General features: G+C 42.8%; 1 protein-coding gene across 2 annotated transcripts in view; it reads left to right on the top strand.

The window, feature by feature from the left end:
- The window catches only part of Vkorc1l1 (vitamin K epoxide reductase complex subunit 1 like 1), a 47,826-nt gene extending 24,974 nt beyond the window's left edge, over window positions 1-22,852 (top strand). Inside the window, exons 2-3 of one of the 2 annotated variants that reach the window (XM_028766236.1) lie at window positions 14,688-14,797; window positions 18,313-22,852. In XM_028766236.1, the coding sequence (XP_028622069.1) occupies window positions 14,688-14,797; window positions 18,313-18,539 (337 nt within the window). In that variant the 3' untranslated portion in view covers window positions 18,540-22,852. The remainder of the gene's footprint in view (window positions 1-14,687; window positions 14,798-18,312) is intronic. The other variant, XM_028766237.1, reaches the window with a different exon arrangement.
- Window positions 22,853-26,892: the final 4,040 nt, after the last annotated feature.

Raw genomic sequence — 26,892 nt, 5'->3', positions numbered from 1 at the left:
TAAAAAAGATAATTGATTATAATTCTAAAGTTTGTTTTTCTTCTCTGTGTTGTTGCTAAGTGAAGAAATCCAAGGCACTAAAGCACTATGAAGGAGAGAGTTCAGTATCAGACATGAAAGTGGAGGAAATGTCAGGAAAAAGGAGGGAAATCATTGGTCAGACGTTACGAAGAGGACATACTGGGCTGAGTAAGACAAAGGCTTTAGGTGTGAAGTGAAGGCATTGCCATTTGATTTGCAATGTTCTATCCAGCAAGAGTAGAAAAACTAAGGCTGAATTTAATTCCCGTTTCCAAAAGAAACCTTGTGACAAGACATCCTGATGAAAGTAACTTAAAGGGAGAAAGTTTATTCTAGTTTATAGTTTGCAGGAACTTGAAGCATCAGACATGCTTCGTGTGCAACCAGAGTAATGAGTGCCTGAGTTCAGCTTATTCTCTCCATTTTCTATAGCTCAGGGACTGGTCCAGTCTCCAGTTCAAATGTCTCCACACACCAATCAGCATAGTCAAGAGGATCACTCACAGGTGCGCTCAGGGCCCGTCTTCCAAGAGAGTGTGAATCCTGTGATGTTGACCGTACTCCTCATACTTTGCTACCTTAAGAAAGCAGCAGACAGGGCTGGTGAGATGGATGCTCAGAGAGTAAAGGTACCTGATGACTGAAGGTCAGTTGCTGAGACTCATGTGGTCAAAGTAGAGAACTGACTCCTGCAAATTATTCTCCGACATTCACACAGGTGCCTCTCCCCATGAATAAGTAGTAAAGAGGAAAGAAAAGAAACCAATGGCCTTGTCCTGTAATGCCAGCACTTGGAAGAGTGAGAGGAAGAGCCTCTCAAACTGGAGGCCTGGCTATGTTATAGTGAAACTGTCTCAAAGAACAAGTCAGGTATTGTGGTGAGCAACTGTAAGGGTAGTGAGTTCCCATTGGGCCAGAGCCACCAAGCCCAAGTGGTATATATAGTGTGCTACCTAGGCAATGCAATCCTTAGTCCTGTCCTCAACACTTAAAGAAAAACTAGTAAGATACTAGATAGCAGTTTGTAGGTACTGGGTAACACTGGCCAGAGAGCTCTCAGAGAAAGCAGCAAACCTGAGTTCTCAGGTTGTCCCAGTTCATGTAGAAGTTTTCAGGCTGCAGAATGAATTAAAGGACCTCAAATAAAGTTTGGTGGTCTTAACTTGGTTGGGAAGCTAGACATGAAAGTTGAGTAGAGTAGGAGAGGAGGAAGAAAATTTGGGGGTAGGTTACTTAGGGGAAAATGATGTAGAGAACTCTAGACAGGCAGAGGGTCTTAGTCTGGGAGAGCACTGATCTGCACTTGTTTGAGAGGGAGCTACTTCAGCCCCAGAAGAGCCCTAGGCAGAGTGATCCAGGACCTCACAGAGTTGGACATAGGCTGTTCCTACTAGCCAGAGTATTTGCAGGCCATCAAAGGGTATGAATGGCCCCGGGGATGAGGCGAACTCAGCCCTAATTAAAGGCTGTGCAGCACCCACCGTCTCAGGACAGAAGCAATTTTGAAGGCTGATCCCAAGAAACTTAACACTGTGTGCCAAAACAAAACCTAGCACTCAAAAGAGAAAACAGTGTTTTAGCTTTCAAAATTACTAAGCACAGAAAGAACCAGGGAAATGTACTTCAAATGAGGAGAAAAATCAGTCTCAGAGATGACACATTGGAATTAAGAAAGACCTTGAAACAATTAATGGTTTTTGTTTTTGTTTGTTTGTTTGTTTGAGGAGGTAGAAGAAATGGATAACACAATGGAGATAAAAAATTATATTTTATTCAAATAAAACATTTAGAGGTGGAAAAGAACGCAGATGAAGGAGGGGCCTATAAACCAGTAAACTTGAAGATGTAACAATTTAAGCAAGAAATGAAATGTTAGGAAAAAAATCATCAGGCAGTGTAGCAGGGGCAACAGTTTTAAAGACAGAAACAGTCTAATATATGCATCTGGAGCCCCCGAGAGAATTGAGAGGAAGATGTAAAACATTGGTAAGTGAGGCCAAGGAAACTACAGATGCACAGATTCCAAGTAGCAACAGAAAGGTGACCACACCAAGACGCAGCCAGAGCCTTGTGCCAAACAAGAACCTCACTACTGAGCTTTTGTTTCTTTAGATTGTATCTGTTCTGTACTTTCTGTCGAAGTTTTAAACTTGTCAAGACATGCTTTTTAGGTGGGATATTTCTTAAAAGATGAGATTCCACCTTGTGTTTCTTAAACTGGCCTTGAATTTGTCAGCTCAAGCCTTGATCCCACCCCAGCCTCCCAAATGCCTAGGACTGCAGATATATTACCCGTCCAGGCTGACCAGTCGCCAGTCTTTCATCTCTCTAAAGTCTTTCCCAGATCTGGTGGTTACTCTCTCACTTTATAATGATCTACAGATAGAAAAAATGTCCCCAAACATTAATTTTTATTTTTTTAAGATGTATTTAACATGTTTTATGAGTATGAATGTTTTTCCTGTGTGGATATATGTGAATACCTGGTACCAGCAGAGGCCACAAGAGGCTTTCAGATACCCTCAAGGTGGAATTATAGGCAGTTGTAGGGCACCTGACACGGGTACTGGGAATTAAACTCGGATCCTCTGCAAGAGCAGTGCACACTCTATACCACCGTCTTTCCAGCCCCCATAGCCTGCATTTTTCTACTGAGGAGCTAGAGGGAAATTTATCTTTTTAATTTAGTTTTGTTTTTTTGTGTGTGTGTTTTAAAAAAAAGTTTCTCTATGTAGACCTGGCTGTCCTGGAACTCTCTCTGTAGACTAAGCTGGTCTCGAACTCAAAGATCCACCTGCTTCTGCTTCCTGAGTGTTGAGATCAAAGATGTGTGCCACTTCTACTTGGCTTAGAAGGAATTTTATGAGAACGGAAATTTGGGGTTTTGGGGATTTTCATCTATGAGTAAAATGGGTACACCTGGGTTGAGTGACGTATACTTGTAAACCCAACTATAGGAAGGTTGAAGCAGGAGGATTGCTGAGAGTTTAAGGCCTACTTCTGCTAGCCTGGACTAGCAAGGCCCTACATAAACTTGTTGCCTGAGAGAAAGATTACAAAGCAGTGTTTGAGCTAAGGCAGAAGACTTGATACAAGGACATTCTCATTCATATCCATCCTGCCCACAGCTCCTGTAATGCTAAGTAGATTTCCCAGGTAGCTGTAACGTTGAACTAGTGGGATGTTTACTCAGTGGATTCTTTGAAGCAGAGTGGGAGTGACAGGGACGTGGTCCACCCTACGCTTCAGTTTAGGTATATGAGTGTCAGAGGTCTCACTGAAAAGTCATCCTTCAAACCAGCTTTTGATTTCCTCCCTCATACTTGAAAACTTATTCATAGTGGCAGTATTCTCACATCCTCTTCCTGGTAGCTAGCTTGAAAGAACCTGCAAGGCTGCATTCTCATGAGAAGCCTCTGTAGACCTGTCAGTATTTAGTTACTTTGAGCATAACAAACACTACTATTGTGTTCTCTTGCTCTCGAAGAAAAGGAGTGTTTTCACTGCTGCTTGATGAGCTAATCATCCTCAGATCTTTGAGCCAGATGGTTAATTGTTGTTTGAATTAAAATATGCTTAAACTTTAGAGAGTCTAGGCTTAACACAACATTTTGGTATTTCCAAAGACAATTTGTTATTTATTACTAGTCTGACATAGTTAGGTTTTGTTTTGGGAAGGATTGGGAAGGTAGCTCAGTTTATAAAGTGCTTGCCACAGAAATGGCTGGGTGACTCCTGTCTGTAACCCCAGCACTGGGAAGGTAGAGACTGGAGAATCCCTTGTATTTACCAGTATAGCCAGTCAGGGAGCTCCAGGATCAGTTAAAGACCCTGTCTAAAAAAAAATCTAGAGGGGTGGTTGAGGAAGATGCTTCATGTCAGCCTCTGCCTCCACAGGTTCCTCCACATACATGTAAAGGTTTCGAGTTTTTCAGATAACTTTCCATTGGTCTCTTCTCCAGCAGCCTCTATGGACACAGTGCTAGATTAAATAGGAACCACTGTGTCCTGGTTCTGCTTTTATTACTTAACAGGGAAACAGTGTGTGAGACTTAATATGCTGGTTTATGAAGGCTATACTATTATTCTACATGGAAATATTGACATGGTTAAAAATATGCTCCTGTAAACTTCACATTTCTAACTTTTAAATATTAAAATTTTAAATTACTTGAAGTGAACATAATCTCAAGGGATAGATATTTATTCTGAATTTTATCCATATTTAATCTGCTGACCATCTAAAGATGCATGTAGCTTCTTATGGCTAGCCCAATATTTCCCAAACTGGTGAAGTTTGTAAAATTTCCAGTCTGGGGCAGTTAAGAGCAAAGGTCGAGTTTCCAGCACTTACATGGTGCCTTGCAACGATCTGTGACTATAGCTCAGAGATCCAGCACCCTGTCTTCCAGTTCTCTCTGGCTCCAGACAACACTTTGGGTGCACAGACATACATATAGGCAAACACACATAAAATGAATCTAATATAAATTTTAATTTCCAATCCAGAGGCTGGGTGGGGGTTGGGGATGGTTCAGTAGTACAGTGATTTCCAGGCAAGCATGAGTATTTGAATTCAACCCCCAGTACCCACATAAAAAGGCTGCTGTGTGGTGAGCTTTTGTCAGCTCAGTGCTGGGGAGGCAGAGACCATCAAATTCCTGGGATGCCCCGGCTAGCCAGCCTAACATAATCAGAAAGTGTTGGGTTCCAGTGAGAGACTGTCTGACAAGTGAAAAAGCAAGATTGACAAGCCTCTGAAGAAGTTGACCTCTGACCCCCCCACACACACATATACGAGCACATGTGTGTGCACCCCACCCATGTGAACATGCACTGTATACACACACAAATGCTAATTCCTAGTCCATTGTGGACTGGTATGTTTATAGAATGTATCGCTGGAACAATTAATGAAAAGCAGACATGTAAAATATAAGCTCTAGTAGCTTAATCAACTGACAGTCGTATTTCAGTGCTTAATACATAGAGCAAAATGGAGAATTACAGAACTGGACATAGTCACGTGCATAGTTATTTTACAGGTGTAACAATAAAAAACTACAGAAGAGCAGTACTTTGTACTAACAAATACTATTTCATCAACAGTTAAAAGGGTTTTTAAATTTTGACTTTTGAGACTATAATTACATCATTTCCCCCTTCCTTTCCTCCCTCACAGGCACTCCTCCTTGCAATAGTTAAAGCTTGCATCTGACAATCCAGAGTGCCTCTGGTTGATTATCCAAGTGCATTACCCCTCTTGGGGCAACAACTGAACTTGGCAGTGCATTAATTTAATAATCCTCATAAACCCAAAACCACTCTTAGCAAGTTCTGTTACAGAATTAGGAGAAGAGATTAACAGTTGGATTCTATTCAGACTACTTACTCGGAATTTTATACACAGTGTAGTAATATCAGAGCCTCGAATGTAGCCCCATCTTTGAACAGTAGCCAGTTCCTAGAGTTTATGGTGTGAGTAATTAAAATCACTTTAGACGAAAGGACTAGATCTAGTTCTTACTACAAATAAGTAGGTTTTATTTGTCTGGAAAAGTTAAGTTTGAATTTATAAGGTGGTGATAATCAGTGAAAAGCATTTTTCAGAGCTGCTTCTTTCCCTTGATGTTTCTAACTTTTCACTATTTAAAAACTTACTTTCGCCGGGCAGTGGTGGCACACACCTTTTTTAATCCCAGCACTTGGGAGGCAAAGGCAGGCAGATTTCTGAGTTCGAGGCCAGCCTGGTCTACACAGAGAAACCCTGTCTCGAAAAACAAACAAACAAAAAACCCACCACCAACAACAGCAAAAAAAAACCCAACCAACCAACCAAACAAAAAAAAAACCCTTACTTTCTTACCTTTTAATTTTATATGGAGGTCAGGAGGCACCATGTGCCATAGCATTCCTGTGGAGGCCAGAAGACAACTTTCTGGACTCAGTTCTCTTCCACCATGTGTATCCTGGAATCAAACTCAAGTCATCTGGATTGGTGGCAGACGCTTTTACTTGTATTACTCAGGGTTCTCTGGAGGACTTTTGGATTCAATGGGATTAATATATATTACACAGTATATATATACACACACATACACACACACACACACACACACACACACATATACACTAAAGAATTTAAGTCAGCTTGCATTAAAACAGTAACAGTTGAATCACACCCCAGAGGCTGAGAACCTATTAGTTGCTCAGGCTTTTTAAAATTGTGTTCTGTTTTCTGAGACCAGGTGTCTACATAGCCCTAGCTGTTTTGGAACTCATTGTTCCAGGCTGACCTCCAACGCAGAGAGATCCAGCTGCCTCTTCAGGAACTGTAGCTGCCTCCTGAGTGCTGGCTCTGAGGGATAGATATTTATTCTGAATTCTGAATGACCACCAACCACATCAGGCTTGTTCATTTTTGAGGTTGAGTGAGCGACTCAGCACCCAGACCAGACCTATAGTAGCTATCTCTTACTGGTCAACTCTGTGGTTGCCTAGTCCACAAGGCTGTGTGCCTGCGCACTTACAGTTAGATATGGAAAATCTGAAAGGTTCCTGGAGAGCCACTGGCCCTTAGTCCACGAGGGAAGCCTGGAAATACTGGTTCTGATATCAGTGAAGGAATCAGCAGCAGCAACAGGGCAGATCAACTCCTTGGTAAGAGAGAAGGCCGAACTAGCAAAGGTGAGCAGTCTCCTTCAGCCTCAGCCGTTCCGTCTTTGCTGCTGTGCGGATGCTCTCAGGGAAGTTGACATTACCAGCTGTAATATAATACGTGCAGAGCCATCTTAAAAGTCCCTTGTTTTTACTCTTTAAACTTGTGTGTATGGCTGGACGGTGGTGGCGCACGCCTTTAATCCCAGCACTTGGGAGGCAGAGGCAGGTGGATTTCTGAGTTCTAGCCCAGCCTGGTCTACAGAGTGAATTCTATGACAGCCCGGGCTATACAGAGAAACCCTGTCTCGAAAAACCAAAAAAAAAAAAAATAAAATAAATAAAAATCAACTTGTGTGCACTGACAAGAAAGTATTAAGATCTCTAAGAGACTGATGAGAGGAGACAAACTAGGGCCAGCTTTTTGTTCGGTTGAGATACGGTCTCACTGTTTAGTACCTGGCTGGCCTGGGACTCACTTTGTAGACTGGACTGGCCTTGAACTCACCGATTTGGCTGCCTCTGCCTCCCAGTGTTGGAGGCATTAAAAAAAAATGTATAAAAATAAACTCAAGCTGGGTGGCGTTGGTTCACACAAAAGCAGGCAGATCTCTGTTTGAGGTCAGCCTGGTCTACAGAGCAAGTTTCAGGACTGCCAGGAAACCCTACTTTGAGGGAAAAACAAAACAAAACCAAACATCAAAACATCAAAACATAATTATTTTAAAGAATATTAGATAAAGAAAGCTAGGATTAAAATTCAGAAATAGAGCTCTCTGTTCTGTCCCCAGGCCTTCCATTAAAAATTAGGTAGGAACGGGGCATCTGGAGATTATTCAGGGGTTAAGAGCACTGAATACTCTTCCAGAGGACCTGAGTTCATTTTCTTTTCTTTTTTTTTTTGTTTTTGTTTTTTTTGAGACAAGGTTTCTCTGTGTAGCCCTCGATGTCCTAGAACTCACTTCTGTAGACCAGACCAGGCTGGCCTCGAACTCAGAAATCCGCCTGCCTCTGCCTCCCAAGTGCTGGGATTAAAGGTGTGCGTCACTACCGCCTGGCCTGAGTTCATTTTCTAGTACCACATGATCACTGACAACCATCTGTACCTGCTGCCGGAGGTATTCAAATGTCAAGGTACCAGCAGGCTTCCCACAACACTTGCTGGCACCACTCAGGTCTAGTGTGGTCCTACTGGGCTACTCTCCAGACGTAGGTGTGGTCGCTACCTCTGCAGTCCCAACTCTGCGGCCTCCACGGTCCTAGGCCTAACCCCTAGGCCAACTCCACTGTCTCAGTGGTGCTAGGCCTAGCCCCATGCAATGACCACCAGCCTCACGGTTAGATATCACAATACCCAGTAACCTGGTAAAGTCAAAACTCTTAAGCTTATAGTTAACCAGTCAGATTTATAAATCAATAAATTTTCAGTACACAAGATGCCCACACAATAATTCCAAGGCTAATTAATAATGATAAAAGATGCCCACACAACTTAGACTAGTTATCCCAATTATTCTAACCTTAATATCATAACTACCTGAGGCTACTTAAGGCCACGCTGGTTCTGAATCATCCTGTTCATCTTCCATCTTGATTTTTTTCTCTCTCTCCCTGCATCCCTCTCTCTGCAACTCTTAGCTCCACCTCCCATTAGCTCTGTCCCATTTGGACATTTCCCTGTCCAATCACAGGCCTCCTGCTGCACTAATATTTAAGTAGATTAGACAGGGAAAAGCTTGCCACAGTACCTCCAGTTCCAGGGAATATAAGGCCTTCTTCTGGCCTTCAAAGGCACTGCATACATGTAGTACACAAACCAGAACACCTATACACACGTGAAATAAAACTATTGACATCTGAAACAGATTAAAGATAAATGTAGGGTGCTCACCACTGCACCCGGCTACAAGTAACTTTAACAATTCAGCCTCAGCGCCAGCCTTGGTTCTTCTTCTGGCACAGTCCACTTTATTTTTTGAGACAGGGTCTTTCCATTGGCCTGAATTGACCAAGAAGGCTAGGGTAGCCAGCCAGCAAACCCCAGGGATCCTTGTGCCTCACTAGTCCTGGGACTACAGCTGTACATCACCACTCCTGGCTTTTGCTTGAGTGCTGATGAACCAAACCCAGGTAGGTCTTCATGTTTGTATAGCAAGCACTTTACCAACTGAGCTACCTCACCACCACAGACACACAGACACACACCCCAGTCTTGTTAGGCAGAACACTGTGGGGTTAGTCTTTCACCATCAGTCTGGGTACCGAGGCTGCATTTTGGGAAGGATCACACTTCGTTGTCTTTGTCTGCTAGGACGCTTCTTCCAGCCTCTTCTAGGTTGCTGATGCAGTATGCCATATGTAAAATTTTTGCCCATATGTAAAATGTATCTCTCTAGTTTAATTAGGGTTAAGTTATAAATTAAATAGCATAATAGCACATGTCTGTAATCTCACCACTTAGGAATTTGAGGCAAGAAGGATTGCCATTAGTTTTAGGCCAGCAATATAACAAGTACCAGGCTAGCCAGGACTACATAGCAAAACTCAAAAACAGAAAAGAAAAATGTGTATAAATGCCAGGTGTGGTGGCTCACTCCTTTAATAGCAGCACTGGGGAGGCAGAGGCAGCAGCTCTCTGAGTTTGAAGCCCTCCTAGTCTACATAATGAGTTTCTGACCATCAGGGGCTACATAGTGAGACTATGTCTCAAAAAGCAAACATTAAATAGGACATGGTGAGGTCTTTTTTTCTCAATTTGCTTTGTCACTGATATCTTTTCTTAACATGAAGAATTCGGTAGGGAGATGGCCTGGTGATCAAAGTGCTTCCTATGCAAACTTGAACTGAGTTCCGACCCTCGGCACCCACACAGAGTGTTGAAGGTTGGGAAGTTGTGACAGGTAGATTCTTGGGGCTCAGCAAACTCTGGATTCAATGGTAGGACATGGTGGTGTACACTTTTAATCCCAGGAATCTGCCTCCAAGCCTTCTAGAGGAAATTACTTTTGGGGTTTCTCCCTCTAGCACTCTAATTTTGTTTTTTTTTTTTTTAATGAAGAAGATAAAAAAAGGAATTAAGCCTTATATATTTCTTGGCACTCATCTTAGACCTCCCAGAGTGCTGGGGTTATAGGGCTGCATCATCGTGCCCAGTGGGCCCACTGCCTGCAAAGGGAAGCATTAAAGGCAGCTGTGGGACGTGTCCATAGTCCTAGGACTTGAATGACGGAGGAAAGTCACTATTACTGCTGGTTTACCACTGTCCTGAATGAGTTGGTGCTAGCTAGGTGCTAGCAAAGCCCTGTCTTTACAAATAACTAACTAACTAACTAACTAACTAACTAAATAAATAAATAAATAAATAAAATAAGAGAGGGCAAAGCCTTCTTTCCATTAATTAGTAATCTCCTTAAATGTTTAGCATAAGGATACATAGGTGTAGGTGTTTGGCAGTATTCCTTTAGCAAATGAAGTATTCAGACAAATATTCCTTTGGTAGTTGAGACATAATACTAACATTAGACTCCATGGAAACAGTTGCATATGAAAGACAATGCTGTCCAAAGACAGCTTTCTGGTGGTTATTGCTGACTCAGGAGTGAAACTCAGTCAGGCATGGTGGCTCACACCTGTAATTCCTGTGCTTGGGAGGCTGAGGCAGGGAGGTTGTCACAAGTTTAAGGACAGCTCGGGTAACATAGCATAGCTCTAGGCCAGTATAGACTACAAAATGAGAGGCCACGTGTTAAAACTTAAAAAAATGTTAAAGCCCTTAAGAAATGAGTGGGCGGAATGACTTTTTAAGATGTGTGCACACGTGCAGGACAGTGCTCGTGGAGGCAGGGGGTTAATACTGAATGACTTCCTCAATTTCCCTTTACTGTTTTTTTTTTTTAGTTATTTTATTATTTATGTGTATTTGTGTATATACACCACAGAATTATTTGGAGGTCAAGAGACAGTTTGTAGTAATCTGTTCTTTCCATCCACCATGTATGTGGATCCAGGGATAGAACTCAGACTTGGGTTGTTGCAGCAAGCACCTTTGACTACTGGACCATCTCAATAGCCTCACCTTCATTTTGACATAGAGTCTCTCACTGTATGGGGACATGTATGTATGTATGTATGTATGTATGTATGTATGTATGTGTGTATGTATGGGCCATCTAGGCAACCAGCTGTAGGTATTCATTTGCTGGGGCTCCCCCCTGGCTGGGATCATAGGTACTATCACATCTAGCAGTTTATAGAGGTTCTTGGACTTGAACTCAGATTTCCTTGCTTACATAACAAATACTTTACTACAAGCCATTTCCCATCCCTGAAGGCAGGTTTTGAGAAAATATTCCCAGCCTCCAATGCAACACATATAGGAAGTGCATTGAACTTTCAGGGCCAATTGAAGGGAAAGCTACCTAAATCTAGAGTCTCTTTTGGAAACTCAGTGTTTTAATGTTGCTTGAGGGTTGTTTTACTGAAATGTGCATATGAGAACATCTGAAGGCAAAAGCTCGAAATTGAAACAAGAACAATCATAGTTCATGTCAACAAAAGCATAAGCCACCAAAGTCCTGCGCCACATGTTCACCCTTGCTATCTCTAAAGCTGAGTCATATGTCAGTTGTTGATTGATAGCCATTAATTTATCAGAGGTTATTGTTGCTGTCATAAGTCTCCTGACTGTAAAATGCCACCCATATCCTGACTACCACCAGTTATCTGTAGCTTACCCTGCAGATTTGTGCTCGCTTATCTGTCATCTCTGCGGAGCTGCTAAAGGCATGCAGACCTGTGTCCAAAGCTGACGTTCTCATCATACCCTCCTTCCTAGCTCAGAAAACACAGCTTCTCTGCCTAGCTCATCAAGTCAAAGTCCTGAGTGTCATGTTGCATCATTTCTTTGTGTCATGCTGCATGCTCCATCTGTGAGCAAGTTGTGGGAGCTGCACCTTCCAACTAGCCTGATCTCTTTCTCAGCACATGGCCACCGCAGCCGCACACTCCACTGAGAAGCCTTCAGTGGGGTTTAACTGGACATCTGACCGCTGCTGTCTCCTGCCAGTCTGTTTTCAGTATTGGACCTAGGATGCCTCTTAAAATAAAGTTTTCAAATATTTCACTTATTTATTTACTTAGTTTTTGAAACAGGTCTCACTATGTAGTTCTGGCTTACCTCAGACTTGCCATGTAGACCAGGCTGGCCTCAAACTCACACACATCCACCTATCTTGGCTTCCTGAGAGGTAGGATTAAAGGTGTGCACCACTACTCCATGATTATTTTTATTTATACATTTTATGTATTTTTATATGTATGAGTATTTTGCCTGCATGTATGTCTGTGAACCATATGCATGTCTGGTGTTTGAGAAGTCCAGAAGAGGGAATCATGTCAGACGCTCTGGGACTGGAGCCACAGAGAGTTGTGAGCTGCTGTGTGGCCACTGCGATGCAAACCCAGGTCCTCTGGAAGAGCAGCCAGCACTCCCAACCACTGAGCCAGTTCTCCAGCCACCGCCTTATTTTTATTTTAAGTTTTGTACTTGGGGAGTGTTGGAGGGGGCCACATGTTAAGTTAGTTCAGTGCCCAAGGAGGCCAGGGAGTGTCAGCTTCCCTGGAGCTGTAGTTACAAACAGTTGTGAGCCCCCTGATCATGGGTGCTGGGAACTGAACACAGTTCAGACTCTTAGCTGCTGAATCATCTTTCAGTCCTCTAGAATGCTTTTGGTTTTTTGGACACAGAACCTCACTATGTAGCCCAGGCTGGCCTCAACTTCTCATACTCCTTTCCAGCCTCACAAGTCCCAGGGTTATAGAAGTATACAGTGATCCCCATTTCAAAATGATCTTTCTTTAATGCACACTGGCGTAAAGCCAGGCATAGTGACACACACTTTTAATCCCAGGACTAAGGGAGAGGCAGGCAAATCTGTGAGTTCAAGGCCGGCTTAGTTTACATAATGATTCTAGGCCAGGCAGGGTTACACAGTGAGATCTTTTAAAAAAAAAAATTAAAATTTTTTTCCCCTTTCTTTTATGTTCCATCCATACCAGTTCCTTGGCTGTTTTTTAGACAAGATTGGTGTGTTATCTATTTATTTTGGGTGTGTTCATGTTAATGGCATGTATGTGTCAGTCAGAGGATAATTTTTAGGGGTTGGTTCTCTCCACCAAAATTAAGTCCTGAGAATTGAAGTCAGACTGTAAGGCTTTGTGACAAAGGCCTTTACTCTCAGAGCTATCTTACTGGCCCTATTTTTTTTAAATTTATCAATATTGTATATAGATATGCATATGTGATGTGCGGAGGGATGGTTGTGGAGGTCCATGCCATGGCACACATGTGAAAGTCAAAAGACAACATGGTAGAGTCGGTTTTGTGGGTTCTGGGGGTTGCACTCAGGTTATTACATTGATGTTCAAGCTTGGGGCTGTTCTAATGACTGTGTAGGAATGAGTCCTACGGCTGTAGCTCAAAGGGGAGAGCTGTTTCTACTTGATTATTTTTGTTGGTGTTTTGACACAGGGTCTCATTTTTTTTTTTAACTCAGGCTGTCCTAGGATTCACTGTGTAGCTCAGGTTAGCCTCAAACTCATGATAGTCCTTTTGCTTCAGCCCCAGCTCCTTTTGTTGAATGCATCTTGCCTCACTGCCAGCCCACTGAAGCAGAATCTGCACTTGACAAGGCCTCCCTAGGTGACTTCACTTTACCAAATGCTAGCCTGGAATGCCCCCACTAGAATGTCAGTCCCATGAGTGCAGCGCTGCCTGTCAGGTGCTGCCCCTCAGGTGTGCAACTCCACTGCCCATTAAGTCTTTGGTGGGCGAGAGAATTCATGCATGTAATGGAACTTGCTTCTGCATATTTGAAATCTATAAGTGTGAGTACTACAAACCCTCTATGGCTCTCAGTTCCAAGATTGGGATGGCTATTGTTTCAGTGTGACTGTGAAGGGGTTCTGTTCTGTTGCTTGGACATGAGCTCGTTTAAACCAGCATGATTCAGTCATTCATTCCTGTCCTCAGACATCATTTCCTTTTTGTGTTTAGGAAGCACTGTCATTCTGGGTTAAAGCTGAAGTGTCTTGAGGTTTTTATCCAGTTACTGTTGGTCTGTTTGTATTATCTTATTAAATTGGTTTTAATAATTTTTTAAAGGAAGATTTTGGGGGCTTATAGAGGTGGGAAAGATATTAAAGGAGTGGACAGAATGAACTTTATACATGAATAAAATTGTCAGAACAAATTCAACAAATTATTTTAAAAGATTTTGAAAATATGAAGTCACATACAGATTTTGAAAAACTTTGAATGAAAATGTATAGCGGAATGTGAAATACCAGTTTTTTTACTTTGGAAACAGGATTCTAGAAGAGACCTATGGTTTCTGATACTCCTCTGCATTCAAAGTTGAGGGTGTGTTTCCTCATGCTGACCCTTGTGAAATGTCCAGTAAGCAGCTTCTCAAAGACCTGCCTCATTTGAATACAGCTATGGAGTGGACCGCATGAGTAGTTGTCAGCTGCTGCACTTAGCAGTGGCTGCAGGCTTTGTAGATGGTCACAGCCTAGGGTGGGAAGTGGAGTGAGTGGAGGCCGGGGACCCTGCTAAACACTGCAATGTAAGAACAGCCTGCCACAGAGAGCTACTGAGTTGGAAAGTCTGAGGTGACTGGAATTGAGAGAGCCTTACTCTTGCAAATGCTAATACTGTCAGTAAAGAAACCGGGTGCCTACCTTAGGAAAAGAAAGTGGCCCTAGAGAGTCTTAGGTGGAAATACAGAGCTTTTAGGGATATTTGTATTAAACCATCAATTTAATTCAGACACAGTACAGAAATCTAATGTTTGGCCTTCCCCTTGCGCAGATCAGTCACGGAACAAAAGATATTTAAGTGTTTTGTCAACATAGTTGATTGTGGAATTGGATAACATTCTCAAATAATTTTACTTTTAAAAAATTAGGGAATCTCAAATATAGGGTTACTGGTTTTCCTTATTTTACAGATGGGGTCGAGGATTTGGTCTTTTGGGTTCCATTTTTGGAAAAGATGGTGTATTAAACCAGCCAAACAGTGTCTTTGGACTTATATTTTATATACTACAGTTATTACTTGGTAAGTATTGATACAAAGATACAGAAATAAGCTTGTTATATCCATTCAGTGCTTGTGTCTTCGCCCTAGTGTGTCTTCATAGTAAAAAGCACGTGCTAATGAGAGAACCTCGAGAATCCAGAATAGTTTTGTATTGTGAAGTGTGAGTCACTGCTTCTTATCATATGGTGACCTTGGTATCAGTGGACCTATAGTCATGGCTAGTATCGTGTCATGATGTCCAGAAACCCAGCCCCGTTCACGGACATTACTACTCCAGTCTTGCTTGTAAGCTTGTTTTTTGAAGTTGTATCATAGACTCTAGCTATCGTAAAGTATCACATCTTAAGAAAACAGTAGCAGTGAGCTGCCAGAATTCAGCATGTCTGTGTATCTACTGTTCCCTGTCTTGTGGGGCTTCTGCTTGTCCCTCTGGTGCTAGAATCAAACCTAGTACTGGACAACCGAGCTGCATCCTTTTGCTGAAAAAAGAAAAAGAAAACAACAACAAACTTGTGTAGCCTCTTATTTTCAATATTACTGTCCTAAGTGTCTGTAGGCATCTCAGGCTCACATTGTTACTAAACAATGCCATGGGGATCCAGTTTCTTTAAAGCACCTTCCCTTCCTTAAATTATTTCCCTGAAATAGATTTCCAAGCATGAGGCTAATGAGTCCAAAAAAAAAAAAAAACAAACAAAAAAACAAAAAACAACCCACTTTTTTTTTTTAATATTTTTAAAAAGACTTTGACACATTGCCAAATTGTCCCCTCTTCCATTCGTCTGGTCTCCAGCTAATGTCCATTTTAGAAATGTTTTTGTTTTTTGTTGTTGTTTTGTTTTTGTCAAATTTTCTTGTTGTCAAGTATCAGTAGTCATCATTTTGATGTTACTTTAATGTTCTTTTACTGCCCACTAAGCTTATTTGTGATAATCCTTTTAAACATTAGTTTTGAGGTGGGCTTGTGCTTTTCAATTTAGCTATTAATATATTATTCTATTGTTTGTCAGCTCTTCTGTGCAGTGATTGGTTAAGCTAAATCTGGAGTTGACTTGCTGCGATTCACATTTGGAGTATGAATTTTTCTAAGAAGTATTATCAGGGTTGCCTGATTCTGAGTGTATGTATTTGTCCTAAAGAAATAGGAAGTGCAGTTTAAAACAGATAAAACTCAAGATAGTGCAGTTTAAAACAGCAAGCTGCTCCTGGGGGCTCAGCAGTAAGCAATGGCTGAGCTAGCAGAGGCATCTCCATCTTAGAAAGCTGCGTGTAGCCATTAAAGAAGGGAATGTGAAGAGATTAAGGTTCAGTAAAACAAGCAAAATGGTGTTTAAAGCTATAGGGTGATTCTGCTTGTTTGTGCATGCAAAAGCAGAGTGAGGGGTCCCGTGTGGGGAGGGAGAAGTTCACCTCCAACTTGTTGAATCTGTGGAGTTCTAAAGTACAGACCCCAACTCAGGGAGCGGCCATTTTCCCTTAGTAGGAAAGAAAGGGCTTAGAGAAAAGTCATCCAGGTTCCTGTGGGAGACCAAGGCGGTTTGCATTTATACTACTAATGTGGTGGCTCCATTCCATGGCTGAGTCCCACCATGGCATAGCCACTCACATTTGCTGACTTTAGTTTCCACGTGCTTTGGTAATGTCAGCTCTTCTGAGTCACCCAACACATCCAGAGCTTGCCACCTCACTCCCTTGTCGACGGTGTCACAGTCATCGTTGGAAACTTGGGTTTTTTTTTCACATAGTTCAAATGTTAAGCTGCTGTGTGGTAAAGGGGACCCCACCTCAGATCCACTTCAGCTCCTCTCCTTTGCCCCGCCCCACCCCGCCCCCACCCAGCAATGGTTCTTTACTTTCAGAACATAAGAAGCAAACGCTGTGTTCCCTGTCCTTCCTACAGCTTATTCTTTTTTCTTTCTTTTTTTTTTTTTGACTGATCTATCATAATGGCCTTTTTTATATATGGAATGGATACATTAAATGTTTTTTTTCGTTTTTGGTTGATGTTTTTACAGCTATAAGATATTCTATAGTTAATTTTTCCACAAGTCACAAGTGCCTGCATACACTGCAGTTATTACAGTAGCAACACTGACAGGGCGTTCTGAGCACCGTATTGTAGTTCATAGAGTCAGGCTTCATCACAGCCCACATCATGCTCACAGCAGACCTAAGAGGTAGAGGACTGTCTGCTATTTAAATTGGAACAGAGAAAAAAACACAGGTAATAGTTCACACGTCATTTTATGTATGCATTTTTGTTCGTTTTGCTTGCTGTGCAGGAGGTTGAACCCCACACAGCCTTGTGCATCTAGGTGACGAGACCCACTCCTGAGGCCACAAGTGATCCTCTAGCCCACAAGTGCTATTTTTCAAAATATTTTTTATTTATCTCCAGCTAGGCCACAATCATTTATAGCCTTGGCTGTCCTTAGATTCACAGACAGTCTCCTGCCGTAGCTGCAGAGTACTGGATTACGGAGTGGATCACTATGCCTGCCTCTTGCGTCATTTTAAAATTAACTTTGTTTGGTAAAGTTAAGCTGTCAGTACTAGTTACTGAGGCTTAGGTTTTGAGCATGGATGATGTAGCGCAGTTGAGTAGACTACTGTTTGAGTAGATTTGACAGAGTCCAGGCTTTTCTGGCCCATTAGCAATTGGATAGGTCAGGAGTTTAATGTGCTCTTGCCGTCTCTGACCTTGAAGATCATTGTATGGTATTTGTGTTGCTGACATTAGGGAGTTACAGGACAGTACATATGAAGGTAGTGAAGACTCCAGACACTTTTTGTTTTGAGTCCTGGCTTTTAATACCTGACTACTTCTCTTTTTCTCCTTGAGACAGGGTCTTACTATGTACCCAGGCAGACCTCCAGTCTGAGCCTTCTGCCTCAGCCCCCAGAGTACTGGGATTATGAACATATACCACCATACCCGCTCCGACTGCCTTTTTGCCTGATGTGTTTTGATGCAGATATGGCTTACTGGCCTGTTTTACTTTCCCTTCTCCACCAATTAGCCATTCTAAAGTCAACTCTCTTTCTTTCTTTTTTTTTTTTTCCTCTTTAACACAGTGTAGACAAGGGCATCATCTGGTCTGGCTTTTTGGTAAATTTGATCTAAACATGAAAGGCAGCATCTCCCCAGATAGGGAACCTGTAGTGAAATGAATGACAAGAGTGAACCTTCCCCAGTCCGTGGCTTGGAAGGAAAGCTGCTGCCCTCGTTCCTGTGCTCATTAGGAGACTGCACCAGCATCTTTGCTCCATGTGATGGCGAGCTTGCACAGTTGGTGTGCACACTTCCCTGTGCAGTAGTAACAGATCAGAACCCTGGCAGCTGTGGACTCCTGTCAGTACAATTCAGCCTGGTTAGTCCTAAGACAGATGGGCAGTGTTTGCACCCTGTTTTCTCTCACAGTCAAGAAGGTAAGGTCAGTATTGATAACTGCTTGTAGCCACAGCCTGTCACTTGTCAGTAGAGAAGCATCTGTCCAGGCCGCCCTGACCCAGCCACTGTTTCTCTCTTGCAGGCATGACAGCCAGCGCAGTTGCAGCTCTGGTCCTCATGACCTCCTCCATCGTGTCTGTGGTGGGGTCTTTGTACCTGGCCTACATTCTGTACTTTGTGCTGAAGGAGTTTTGCATCATCTGCGTCACCACATATGTGCTGAACTTCCTCCTCCTCATCATCAATTACAAACGACTAGTTTACTTGAATGAGGCCTGGAAGCGACAGCTGCAGCCTAAGGAAGACTGATGGCCAGCGGACCTCCACCCAACCAACACTTCTTTCATTAAGTTTATTTTGCAAGGTTTTTTTTTTTTTTTAATTCACAACAGACACTTTCCCTGAGAATCTTAAACTGATTTTTTAAAATATTGTAAATTAGAAGGGGCCCTAGCTATTTCCTGTGTCAGTCTTCATTTTAAATCTGGATACAAAAAAGGATACGCCGAGCCAATCAAAGACAAGCTTTAACTTTACCTTGAAGATGTTTCTGAGATAATAAAAAGTAGCCCTAGCCCCTGGTCCTCAACCGTAAAGTGAGCAGCCATTGCTAGCAATTCTTTAATGTGTATAAATTCAATTTCAGGTATAACAAATTGTGATCATGAACATGAAAATATTTTAGAATAGATACTGTATTAAATATTGCCATGTTTACAATATGTAATATGTTTTTAGCCAATGGATTTAAACCTGTAGATTCAATTAGAGTCCATTCGTGTGATATTTGTAAATAAAGGTAGAAACATTGGATCCACCCCTGCAGAACTTACTGTACAGTCTAGTTGAAGTGTAGCAAGGAATTGTCAGCTCTTTGTGACTGATAAACAGTGGAGATTGTAGAGGCAAACAGAACATCTTGGGAAATGCGCTTACAGCCCTGGTGCAGTATTGACAGCAGAAACAGTAGGGTGGTTGGTTCCCTTCCATCTCCCACTCTGAGAGGAAGAAACTAAGTCTGAACATCCAAGTCAAGTTTGACTAGTCAGAACTGGATGGATGGTAACTGTACGGGATGTCACATGACTAGACCTTTTAATTCCAAGGCTCTCAGGACACTGATGATGGGAAGTGGATGTGGTCTTTGGAGAAAAACTGAATCCACTATTGCGTTTCTGGGCAAAGCCTCTTAAGCAGCCGCTGAGCTCTCAGTCCACATGTGTATTCCCTTGATTCCGGTGCCAGTCAGCTCAGCAGTATTACGACTGAAGTAGGCACAAGCCAAGTGCTCTGAGGTTGGTCCACAGTGTTTCCCCTTCTTGTTTCTTCTTGCACTAAGGATGATCAGTAAGTGTTTCAGAATCACATACTGAATTTGTAAACCTTAGGGCTGTCGGGAGGAACTGTTTGCTGACTCAGAAGAAACACAACACGTAGAAAGACCTGGGAGAGAAATGTGGAAACTTTGTCCCACTCCGGTAGCCACCCAGAAGCAGTAAGAAGAACCCCAGAGGTGATCTGAATAAACCCCAATGGCATGGCGACTGGGTTTCTCTGGTTAGCATCTTACAGGAGATGTTAAAAGTGCCTTCTGTCTTAAATCTCAAACCAAATCATTCTGTGTGTTGAACTGGGGCAGAAGTATCCCTCCTTTCCTTCCTTACCATGAAGCAGAGAACTTGCATTCTACCAGAAGGGTCCGTGCGGCCATTTTATTCCTCGGGTTGAAAAGTGGCAATGTTTTTGTTTATGATTTGGTTAATATGTTAAAAAATAGGCAACTAGACAGCAAATTCTGAGACAGCAGTTGTTGAGTGCTTTATGACCTTCAGTTGTACTGATGCACCATAGGAGTTTGGCCTGGGGCAGGTATAAAATAGGAATTGTAATGCTTCTTTAGGAGCTTCTAACCAGTGTCTTAAGACAGCTTAATTCCGATTTCATCAAAGGTTGTGTTTCCCCATGAATGTGAACATTTCCGTGACTATCTTACTATGTATGCATTGCTGTTGTCTTCTTAAGTAGTTAAAGAACGTCTAGAAAGTACTAAACGGTATTTATGGTAAACCAAGTCCTCATTCGAGAACTGTACAGTGAGGTCATCTCATATCCCTGTGTCCGGGTCTCCCAAGGCAGTGGAATGGCTAATAGCTAAGACTTCTGCTACTTACATATCAAAGCTCTGCTAAACATGTCCCCTGGGTCCCGATCCCAAATGACCTTTTCTGTCTTTCATCACTCAGCAGAATGAAGTTAAACCTTGTCTTAATGTCTCCAACCCCTACTCAAGAAAATGTGAGAGGGTTCCATCCACCAGACCAATTAAGGCTTCCCTTTGCTTTCCTAAGTCTTGGGAGTACCACCATTATTGATTGTATGACTTGTTTATTTGTTTGTTTGTTACATTCCTGTGACCTAATAGAATGGATACCCCTTTCTCACTGAGAGTCAACAGGTGCTGTTGGAGAAACAGCATTTGCCGACTGTGTGCTCATGCTTGCCTGTGGTCCCATCACTTGGAGTATAGATGCAGAAGGATCAGGAATTCAAGGGTATTTTGACTACATAGCAAAATAGAGACCAGCATTAGCTACAGGAGACCCTACCTTTTAAAAAAAAATTTTTTTTTTTTTTTTTTTTTTGCTAAAATATATGTTCTCTGTAAGTGAGCCTGTTGTGTTTTATTTGGTAGTTTTGCCCTGAGGGAATTTAGACTTCTCTCTGTACCTAAACCTAGTGGAACGGGGGAGGAAAACACTGTGTTTTATAAAACTGCTAATCTTGCTATGACTGTTTCAGACTGAGGATTTAAACACTGAAGAAGCAGGCCGGGCCTGGTGACACACACCTTAAGTCCCAGCACTTGGGGAGCAGAGACAGTTGGATCTCTGAGTTCTAGGCTGCCCTGGTCTAGGTAATGAGCTCCAGGACAGCCAGGGCTATATAGTGAAACCCTGAAAGCCTACGCACAAAATATAATAATAATAATAATAATAATAATAATAATAAACACTGCTAGTTGACTTAACAATAAACACGGAAGGGCAGACCAGGGGGAAAATGATTCCTACAGGAATTCTGTGCTTCATGCTTTTGAAATGATTCATAACAAAGGAAGCCTCTCGATTCATAGTGACGGGAGTAAGACAGGTTCTGGCTAGGTGTGCTCCAGGGGCTGTGGTTGCCTTGTGGGATTTCCCTTGGTCCTTTCCCACAGCTAGCTTCTGTCCAGGAGGGTAAACTTCTGATACAACTCAGGTTTAACTCGTTGCACTAGCTGTATTCCAAGAATTATTTTTGCTTCATCTATGTGGCTTTTCCTTCAGCTCTTTTGTGATGGTTGTTGTTTTGTTTTTAAAGAGACACGGGATCTTTCTCTGCAGCCTAGGCTGTCCTAGAATTCAGTACATAGCCCAGGCTGGCTTCAAACTTGACATTCCTCCTGCCTTAGCCTCCCAAGTGCTGGGATGAGTGGTTTAAATTCATTATACGTAAGGAATGGTGAAAAACATTGACCTTTTTAATGTAAAGGGACAAGTTTTGGGGGCTGGGGAGGTGGCTTAGCAGTTAGGAGAACTCAGTCTTACAGAGGATCCAGGTTTGGCTCCAACCACCCTCATGTCTGCTTAACAACCTTTATCTGCAACTCCAGTTCCTGGGGGTCTGACACTTTCTTCTGGCCCCTGAGGCCCTGCGAGCATATGGTACATAGACATATATGCAGGCAAGACACTTATATACATACGGAAGTATTTTGTTTGGTACAAAAGATCCTTGTACCTATGAGGTAAGATAGAGGACAATAAAATTAATATTGTTGCTTTTTTTGTTTTCTTCTACTTATAATTATATTAAGATTATTAAAAGTGCAGCCAGGAATGGTGGCACATGCCTGTAATCCCAGCACTTGAGAAGTAGAGGCAGGAAGACCAGAAGTTCAAGGACAGTCTGGGCTATTTTGAGACCTTGTCTCTAGAAAAGCAAAATCTCAAAACACAAAAACCACTCAGCCGTTACTGGATAAGCTCTAGCTGGTACCAGCAGTTGATTCTGATGGATACTGGCAGGTGGTGGGTGACCTGACCTTAAAGGTCAGAAAAATGTCAGCAAAGTTCCCCACCAGCATGTCCAGGAACCTGTCTGGGATCCACTCCTGTTTTCTTCCAATGCACATCAATCAGTGACCCCGCCCCTCTCCACCCCTAAGCATTTTAGGCAGTGAGCTTATAAATCCTAATTTTGTGAGAACCGAGTCATAAAGAGCAGAGTAGGATTCCAGGCAGTGTGATCAGATACCCCTTCCCCCTTTTCAACTAATTGGCCCAGGAGAGGTAAGGTGTTCCGAGGCTGTATTGGTGTGGCCTAGATAATAGGTATATATAACCTGTGAAGTATGTTCCATCTAAAATACTACTACTGCTTCGAAAGCTCCTGAGTAAACCTTCATGTAAAAAGGAGTTCACTGGGAAGATTCCCTCTTTAATATAGATAGAAATATTCTTTATCAGAGATTTAGGATACCATTTTGCTAACTGGTAAATACAGATGTAAATATGTAAGAATGTTTATTTGTTGCACATAACTTTTTTGGTATAAAATAAATGTAGACAATTACCTGTGGATATTGTGCTGCCATCATTCTTACTTCAGTGTGGAGTCTTCAAAAATGAAGCCGGATGAAACAAAGTCTAGAATCAGGGAGGACTCTAGTGTCCGTGGTACCGGTGTCCCATCCCTTCAGATACTAATTGAGAGTCTTTTCTCTTAAGTCTCTATTCAGATATTTTAGGGTCTGTGTTCTTGGGTTTCTGTGATTCTCAAGAATCTGTGACAGGGGACTCCAGAGATGGCTCAGTGGTTAAGAACACTGGCTGTTCTTCTAGAGGACCTGGGTTCAATTCCCAGCACCCACATGGCAGCTCGCTACTGTCTGTAACTCCTGATCCAGGGGGCTCTGACTCATTCACACATGCAGGCAAAGCACCAACGCACATGAAATAATGTTTAAAAAGAAAAAGAATCCTTGACAGGGCTAGATGTTGTGGTGGCTTAGGCCTTTATTCACAGCAGAGGCAGATACACTTCTGAGAGTTCAAGGCCAGCCTGATCTACAAAACAAGTTTCTAGGACAGCCAGAGTTACTTGGTGAGACCCTGTCTCAAAAATAATGAGAGAGAGGACTTAGTAGTTAAGAACACTTGCAGAGGGCTGGAGAAATGGCTCAGCGGTTAAGAGCACTGACTGGTCTTCCAGTGGTCCTGAGTTCAATTCCCAGCAACCACATGGTGGCTCACAACCATCTGTAATGGGATCTGATGCTCTCTTCTGGTGTGTCTGAAGACAGCTACAGTGTATTCATACATACAATAAATAAATATTAAAAAAAAAACAAACGAAAAAACACTTGTAGAGTAACCAGGTTCAGTTCTCAGCACCCACATGGTGGCTCATGACCGCCTACCTGTAAGTATAGTTCCAGGGGTAAGACAGAAGCCATGATAGGGTTGTAGGCACAGCTCATTAGGAGAACATACGTTTAACAGGCTTTACATTCCTAGCAGAAAAAGAGAATGGAGGAAAAAAGAGGGGGACAGTAAGCCAGATAGATATTGGTGGCACAGAAGTCAGAGGATCAGGAGTTGGAGGTCATCTTTAGCTACACACTGAGTTGGAGGCCAGCCTAGGCTCTGTCACACCCTACCTCAGAAAACAAGAGAGGGTGGCATAGCAGTTAAGAACACTGGCTGTTCTTTGAGAGGACCTACGGTTGACTCCCAGCATCTATGTAGCATTCCACAACCATCTGTAATTCTAGTTCCTGGGGATTTGATGCCTCACTATGGTCTCCACAGGAACTGAGCATGCAAATACAGTGGTGTCTAGATATACATGCAGGCAAAACACCCATGTGCATAAAAGGGATGGGGGCGAGGACGGACAATAGATGTTACATGGAATGTTTTAAGATGTCTGCATAGCTTTGAATTTAATATTCCTCAGTCCTCTACTGTCCTATCCAGCAGAGCATTAAACAGGGGTTCGGGAAGGTCACCTGAAAGAGAAGATGGGGGAAAACAAGCGAACACAAGAAATGATGATCTGTCTATAATCTGATCAGATCGCAATTTTTACTTTTTCACACACGGGTTATATACACAAAAAAGGCAGGATGTGGGGAAGGGGATGACACAGGAGTGTGGGTGTTCAGAGTACAGATATCTTCCAGAACAGAGTGTTGGCTGAGTGAAGGTTCAGGGGACAGATCACTATGACTACACTACAAGGCTACCTATCCGCCAAGGCTACCTATCTACAAGGTCTATGACTATTAGTTCTTATCCAGGCTGGTAAATTTCCACCAAAGCTGCCTGTTTACAATATCTTTTTTTTTTTTTAAAGAGATTTATTTATTGAATGTATATGAGCACACTGTCCTTGACACACCAGAAGAGGGCATCAGATCCCATTACAGATGGTTGTGAGCCATGTGGTTGCTGAGAATCAAACTCATGACCTTTGGAAGAGCAGCCAGTGCTCTTAACTACTGAGCCATCTCTCCAGCCCCTGTTTACAATATCTTACAGCTATCTGTTTCAGTGTTTTTCCACAGAGACCCTTCCACAGAGACCCAAGACTTTGTGTTAGCAGGCATGTATGTCAGGCCTATTGCTGATTTTAGGCCTATGGCTGATTTTAGGCCTTCAGTGTATAAGCAGGGCTGCCCCTGACACTCTACAGAGGTGACGTCAATAAACAAGATGAGTCCCTTTGAAATGTAACTTATCCATCCTTCCCTGAATAAATGACGTGTTCTGTATGAAATTTCAGGATTTGGATTGGGGATGCGGTCCTGTTAATAGCTTGCATGGGTGGATGCATAAGTCCCTAGGTTTGGTGTATAACTGGGAGTGATAGTATCTGTGATCCCATCACATGCAGGAAGAACAACCAAAGCATCCAAGATCAGCCCAGTGACATGTTCTTCCGAAGGACTGGAGTTCAGTTCCCAGCATCCACATGGTGGCTCACAGCCACCTCTAACTCCAGTTCCAGAGGCTCTTATATGTTCTGACCGTTACTGGCATCAGGTCAGGCACACGTGGTTCACAAACATACACAGACAATAAACAAAATATTTTAAAAATTATGTTAAACTTAGACACAAAACTTGGGTGTTTTGAAAAGTGTAAAGAGTCTGTGGTGATACAAATTACAGAACCCCTAAAATCTCTTCCCACTTGAACTAACGTTAGTCTCTTCTTCCGCCAAACCCCTTTCCTGTTTTTTTCAACACAGGGTTTCTCTGTGTTGCCCTTGCTGTCCTAGAACTCGCTTTGTAGACCAGGCTGGCCTTAAACTCAGCAGAGATCCACCTGCCTCTGTCTCCTGAGTGCTGCTGGGATTAAAGGCTCATGCCACCACACCCAGCTTCAACAGTTTGATTTTTACAAGGGCCTCAAGAGGAAGTGTAGGTGCTCTACTTTTCATGGGTTTAGGAAAGGGAAGACTGGGAAGGGATATGTGTAGAGGCATGAAACTGACCCCGAGAAGAGACCGCAGTCTGCCCGTGGCTCCTTGTCTTCCGTCTGACTGGACAGCTCAGAAAACCGAGATTGATGTTGGGAAAAATAGTGTGCTATATACCCTTGCCTCAGTGGAACCTCTGGACCAGGGAAACAGGGACGAATCCCCAAAGGAAGACTTAGCATGACAACAGATCATCACGCTGGGAGCTACCAGACACACAGCACTGTTTTAAAAGGCAGGTCCTACTCAGTGACATTGGTGAGAGCCACTGGGCTTCTACACAAAGCTGTCCCGCCTGTGGAGAGACTATAGGGAAGCCTGTGGCAACAGTTTTGTCATTAAAGTGCTTGCTGTACATGCATAAGGACCCTGAGTACAGTCCTCAGAACTCATGCTTAAAAGCTAGACTGACTAGTGGCGTGTGCTTGAAATCTCAACACAGGAGAAGTAGAGACAGGCAGAAGCCTGGGGCTTGCTGGCCAGCAGCCTCATTTACTTGGTGAGTCCTCCCCTAATCTAAAATTCTGTCTTAAAAAACACGGTGGATAGCCACTGAGCTTTTTCTCTGGCCCCTGCAAGCATGCATACGCACAGGAAAACCAGGCTGGAGTCGAGCTCACAATTCAGAGACGTGGCATTTGAATCTTCTATTTGTCTTCTCAACTGTGGAAAGTGGTCTGTCAGTTGCTGCCCTGTTAGAGGGCTTCTCTACACGTGTGACTACCCATGGGCCATGGCTCATCGGTGGGGGCTTTTGAGACAGGTCCAACCTGGAACTCTGGAGAGCTTATTGCTTCTGCCTCCTGAGTGCTGGATTAAAACTATGTGCCACCACACCCAGCTCCTCTGAGACATTTGTTGAGTGACTCACTCTCACTGGATCAAGACTAGCCTGTTTAGATGCCCCAGCACTTTAAAACAAATTTGCTGTGTAGTGGTGGCGGTGGTGGTGGCAAATACCTTTAATCCCAGCACTTGGGAGGGAGGTAGAGGCAGGTGGATCTCTGATTCTGAGGCCAGCCTGGTCTACAGAGTGAGTTTCAGGACAGCCAGAGCTACACAGGTAACACCAGTCTCAAACGACAACAATAGTAACAGAAGAAAGAAAGCAGGTTTTTTTTAGATTTAGTTTTAT

This window comes from Grammomys surdaster, unplaced genomic scaffold (assembly GCF_004785775.1).
Source record: "Grammomys surdaster isolate TR1022 unplaced genomic scaffold, NIH_TR_1.0 166, whole genome shotgun sequence".
NCBI classification, from domain to species: domain Eukaryota; kingdom Metazoa; phylum Chordata; class Mammalia; order Rodentia; family Muridae; genus Grammomys; species Grammomys surdaster.
Note: the sequence above shows the minus strand (reverse complement) of the source record. Positions and strands in the feature narration are given on the sequence as shown.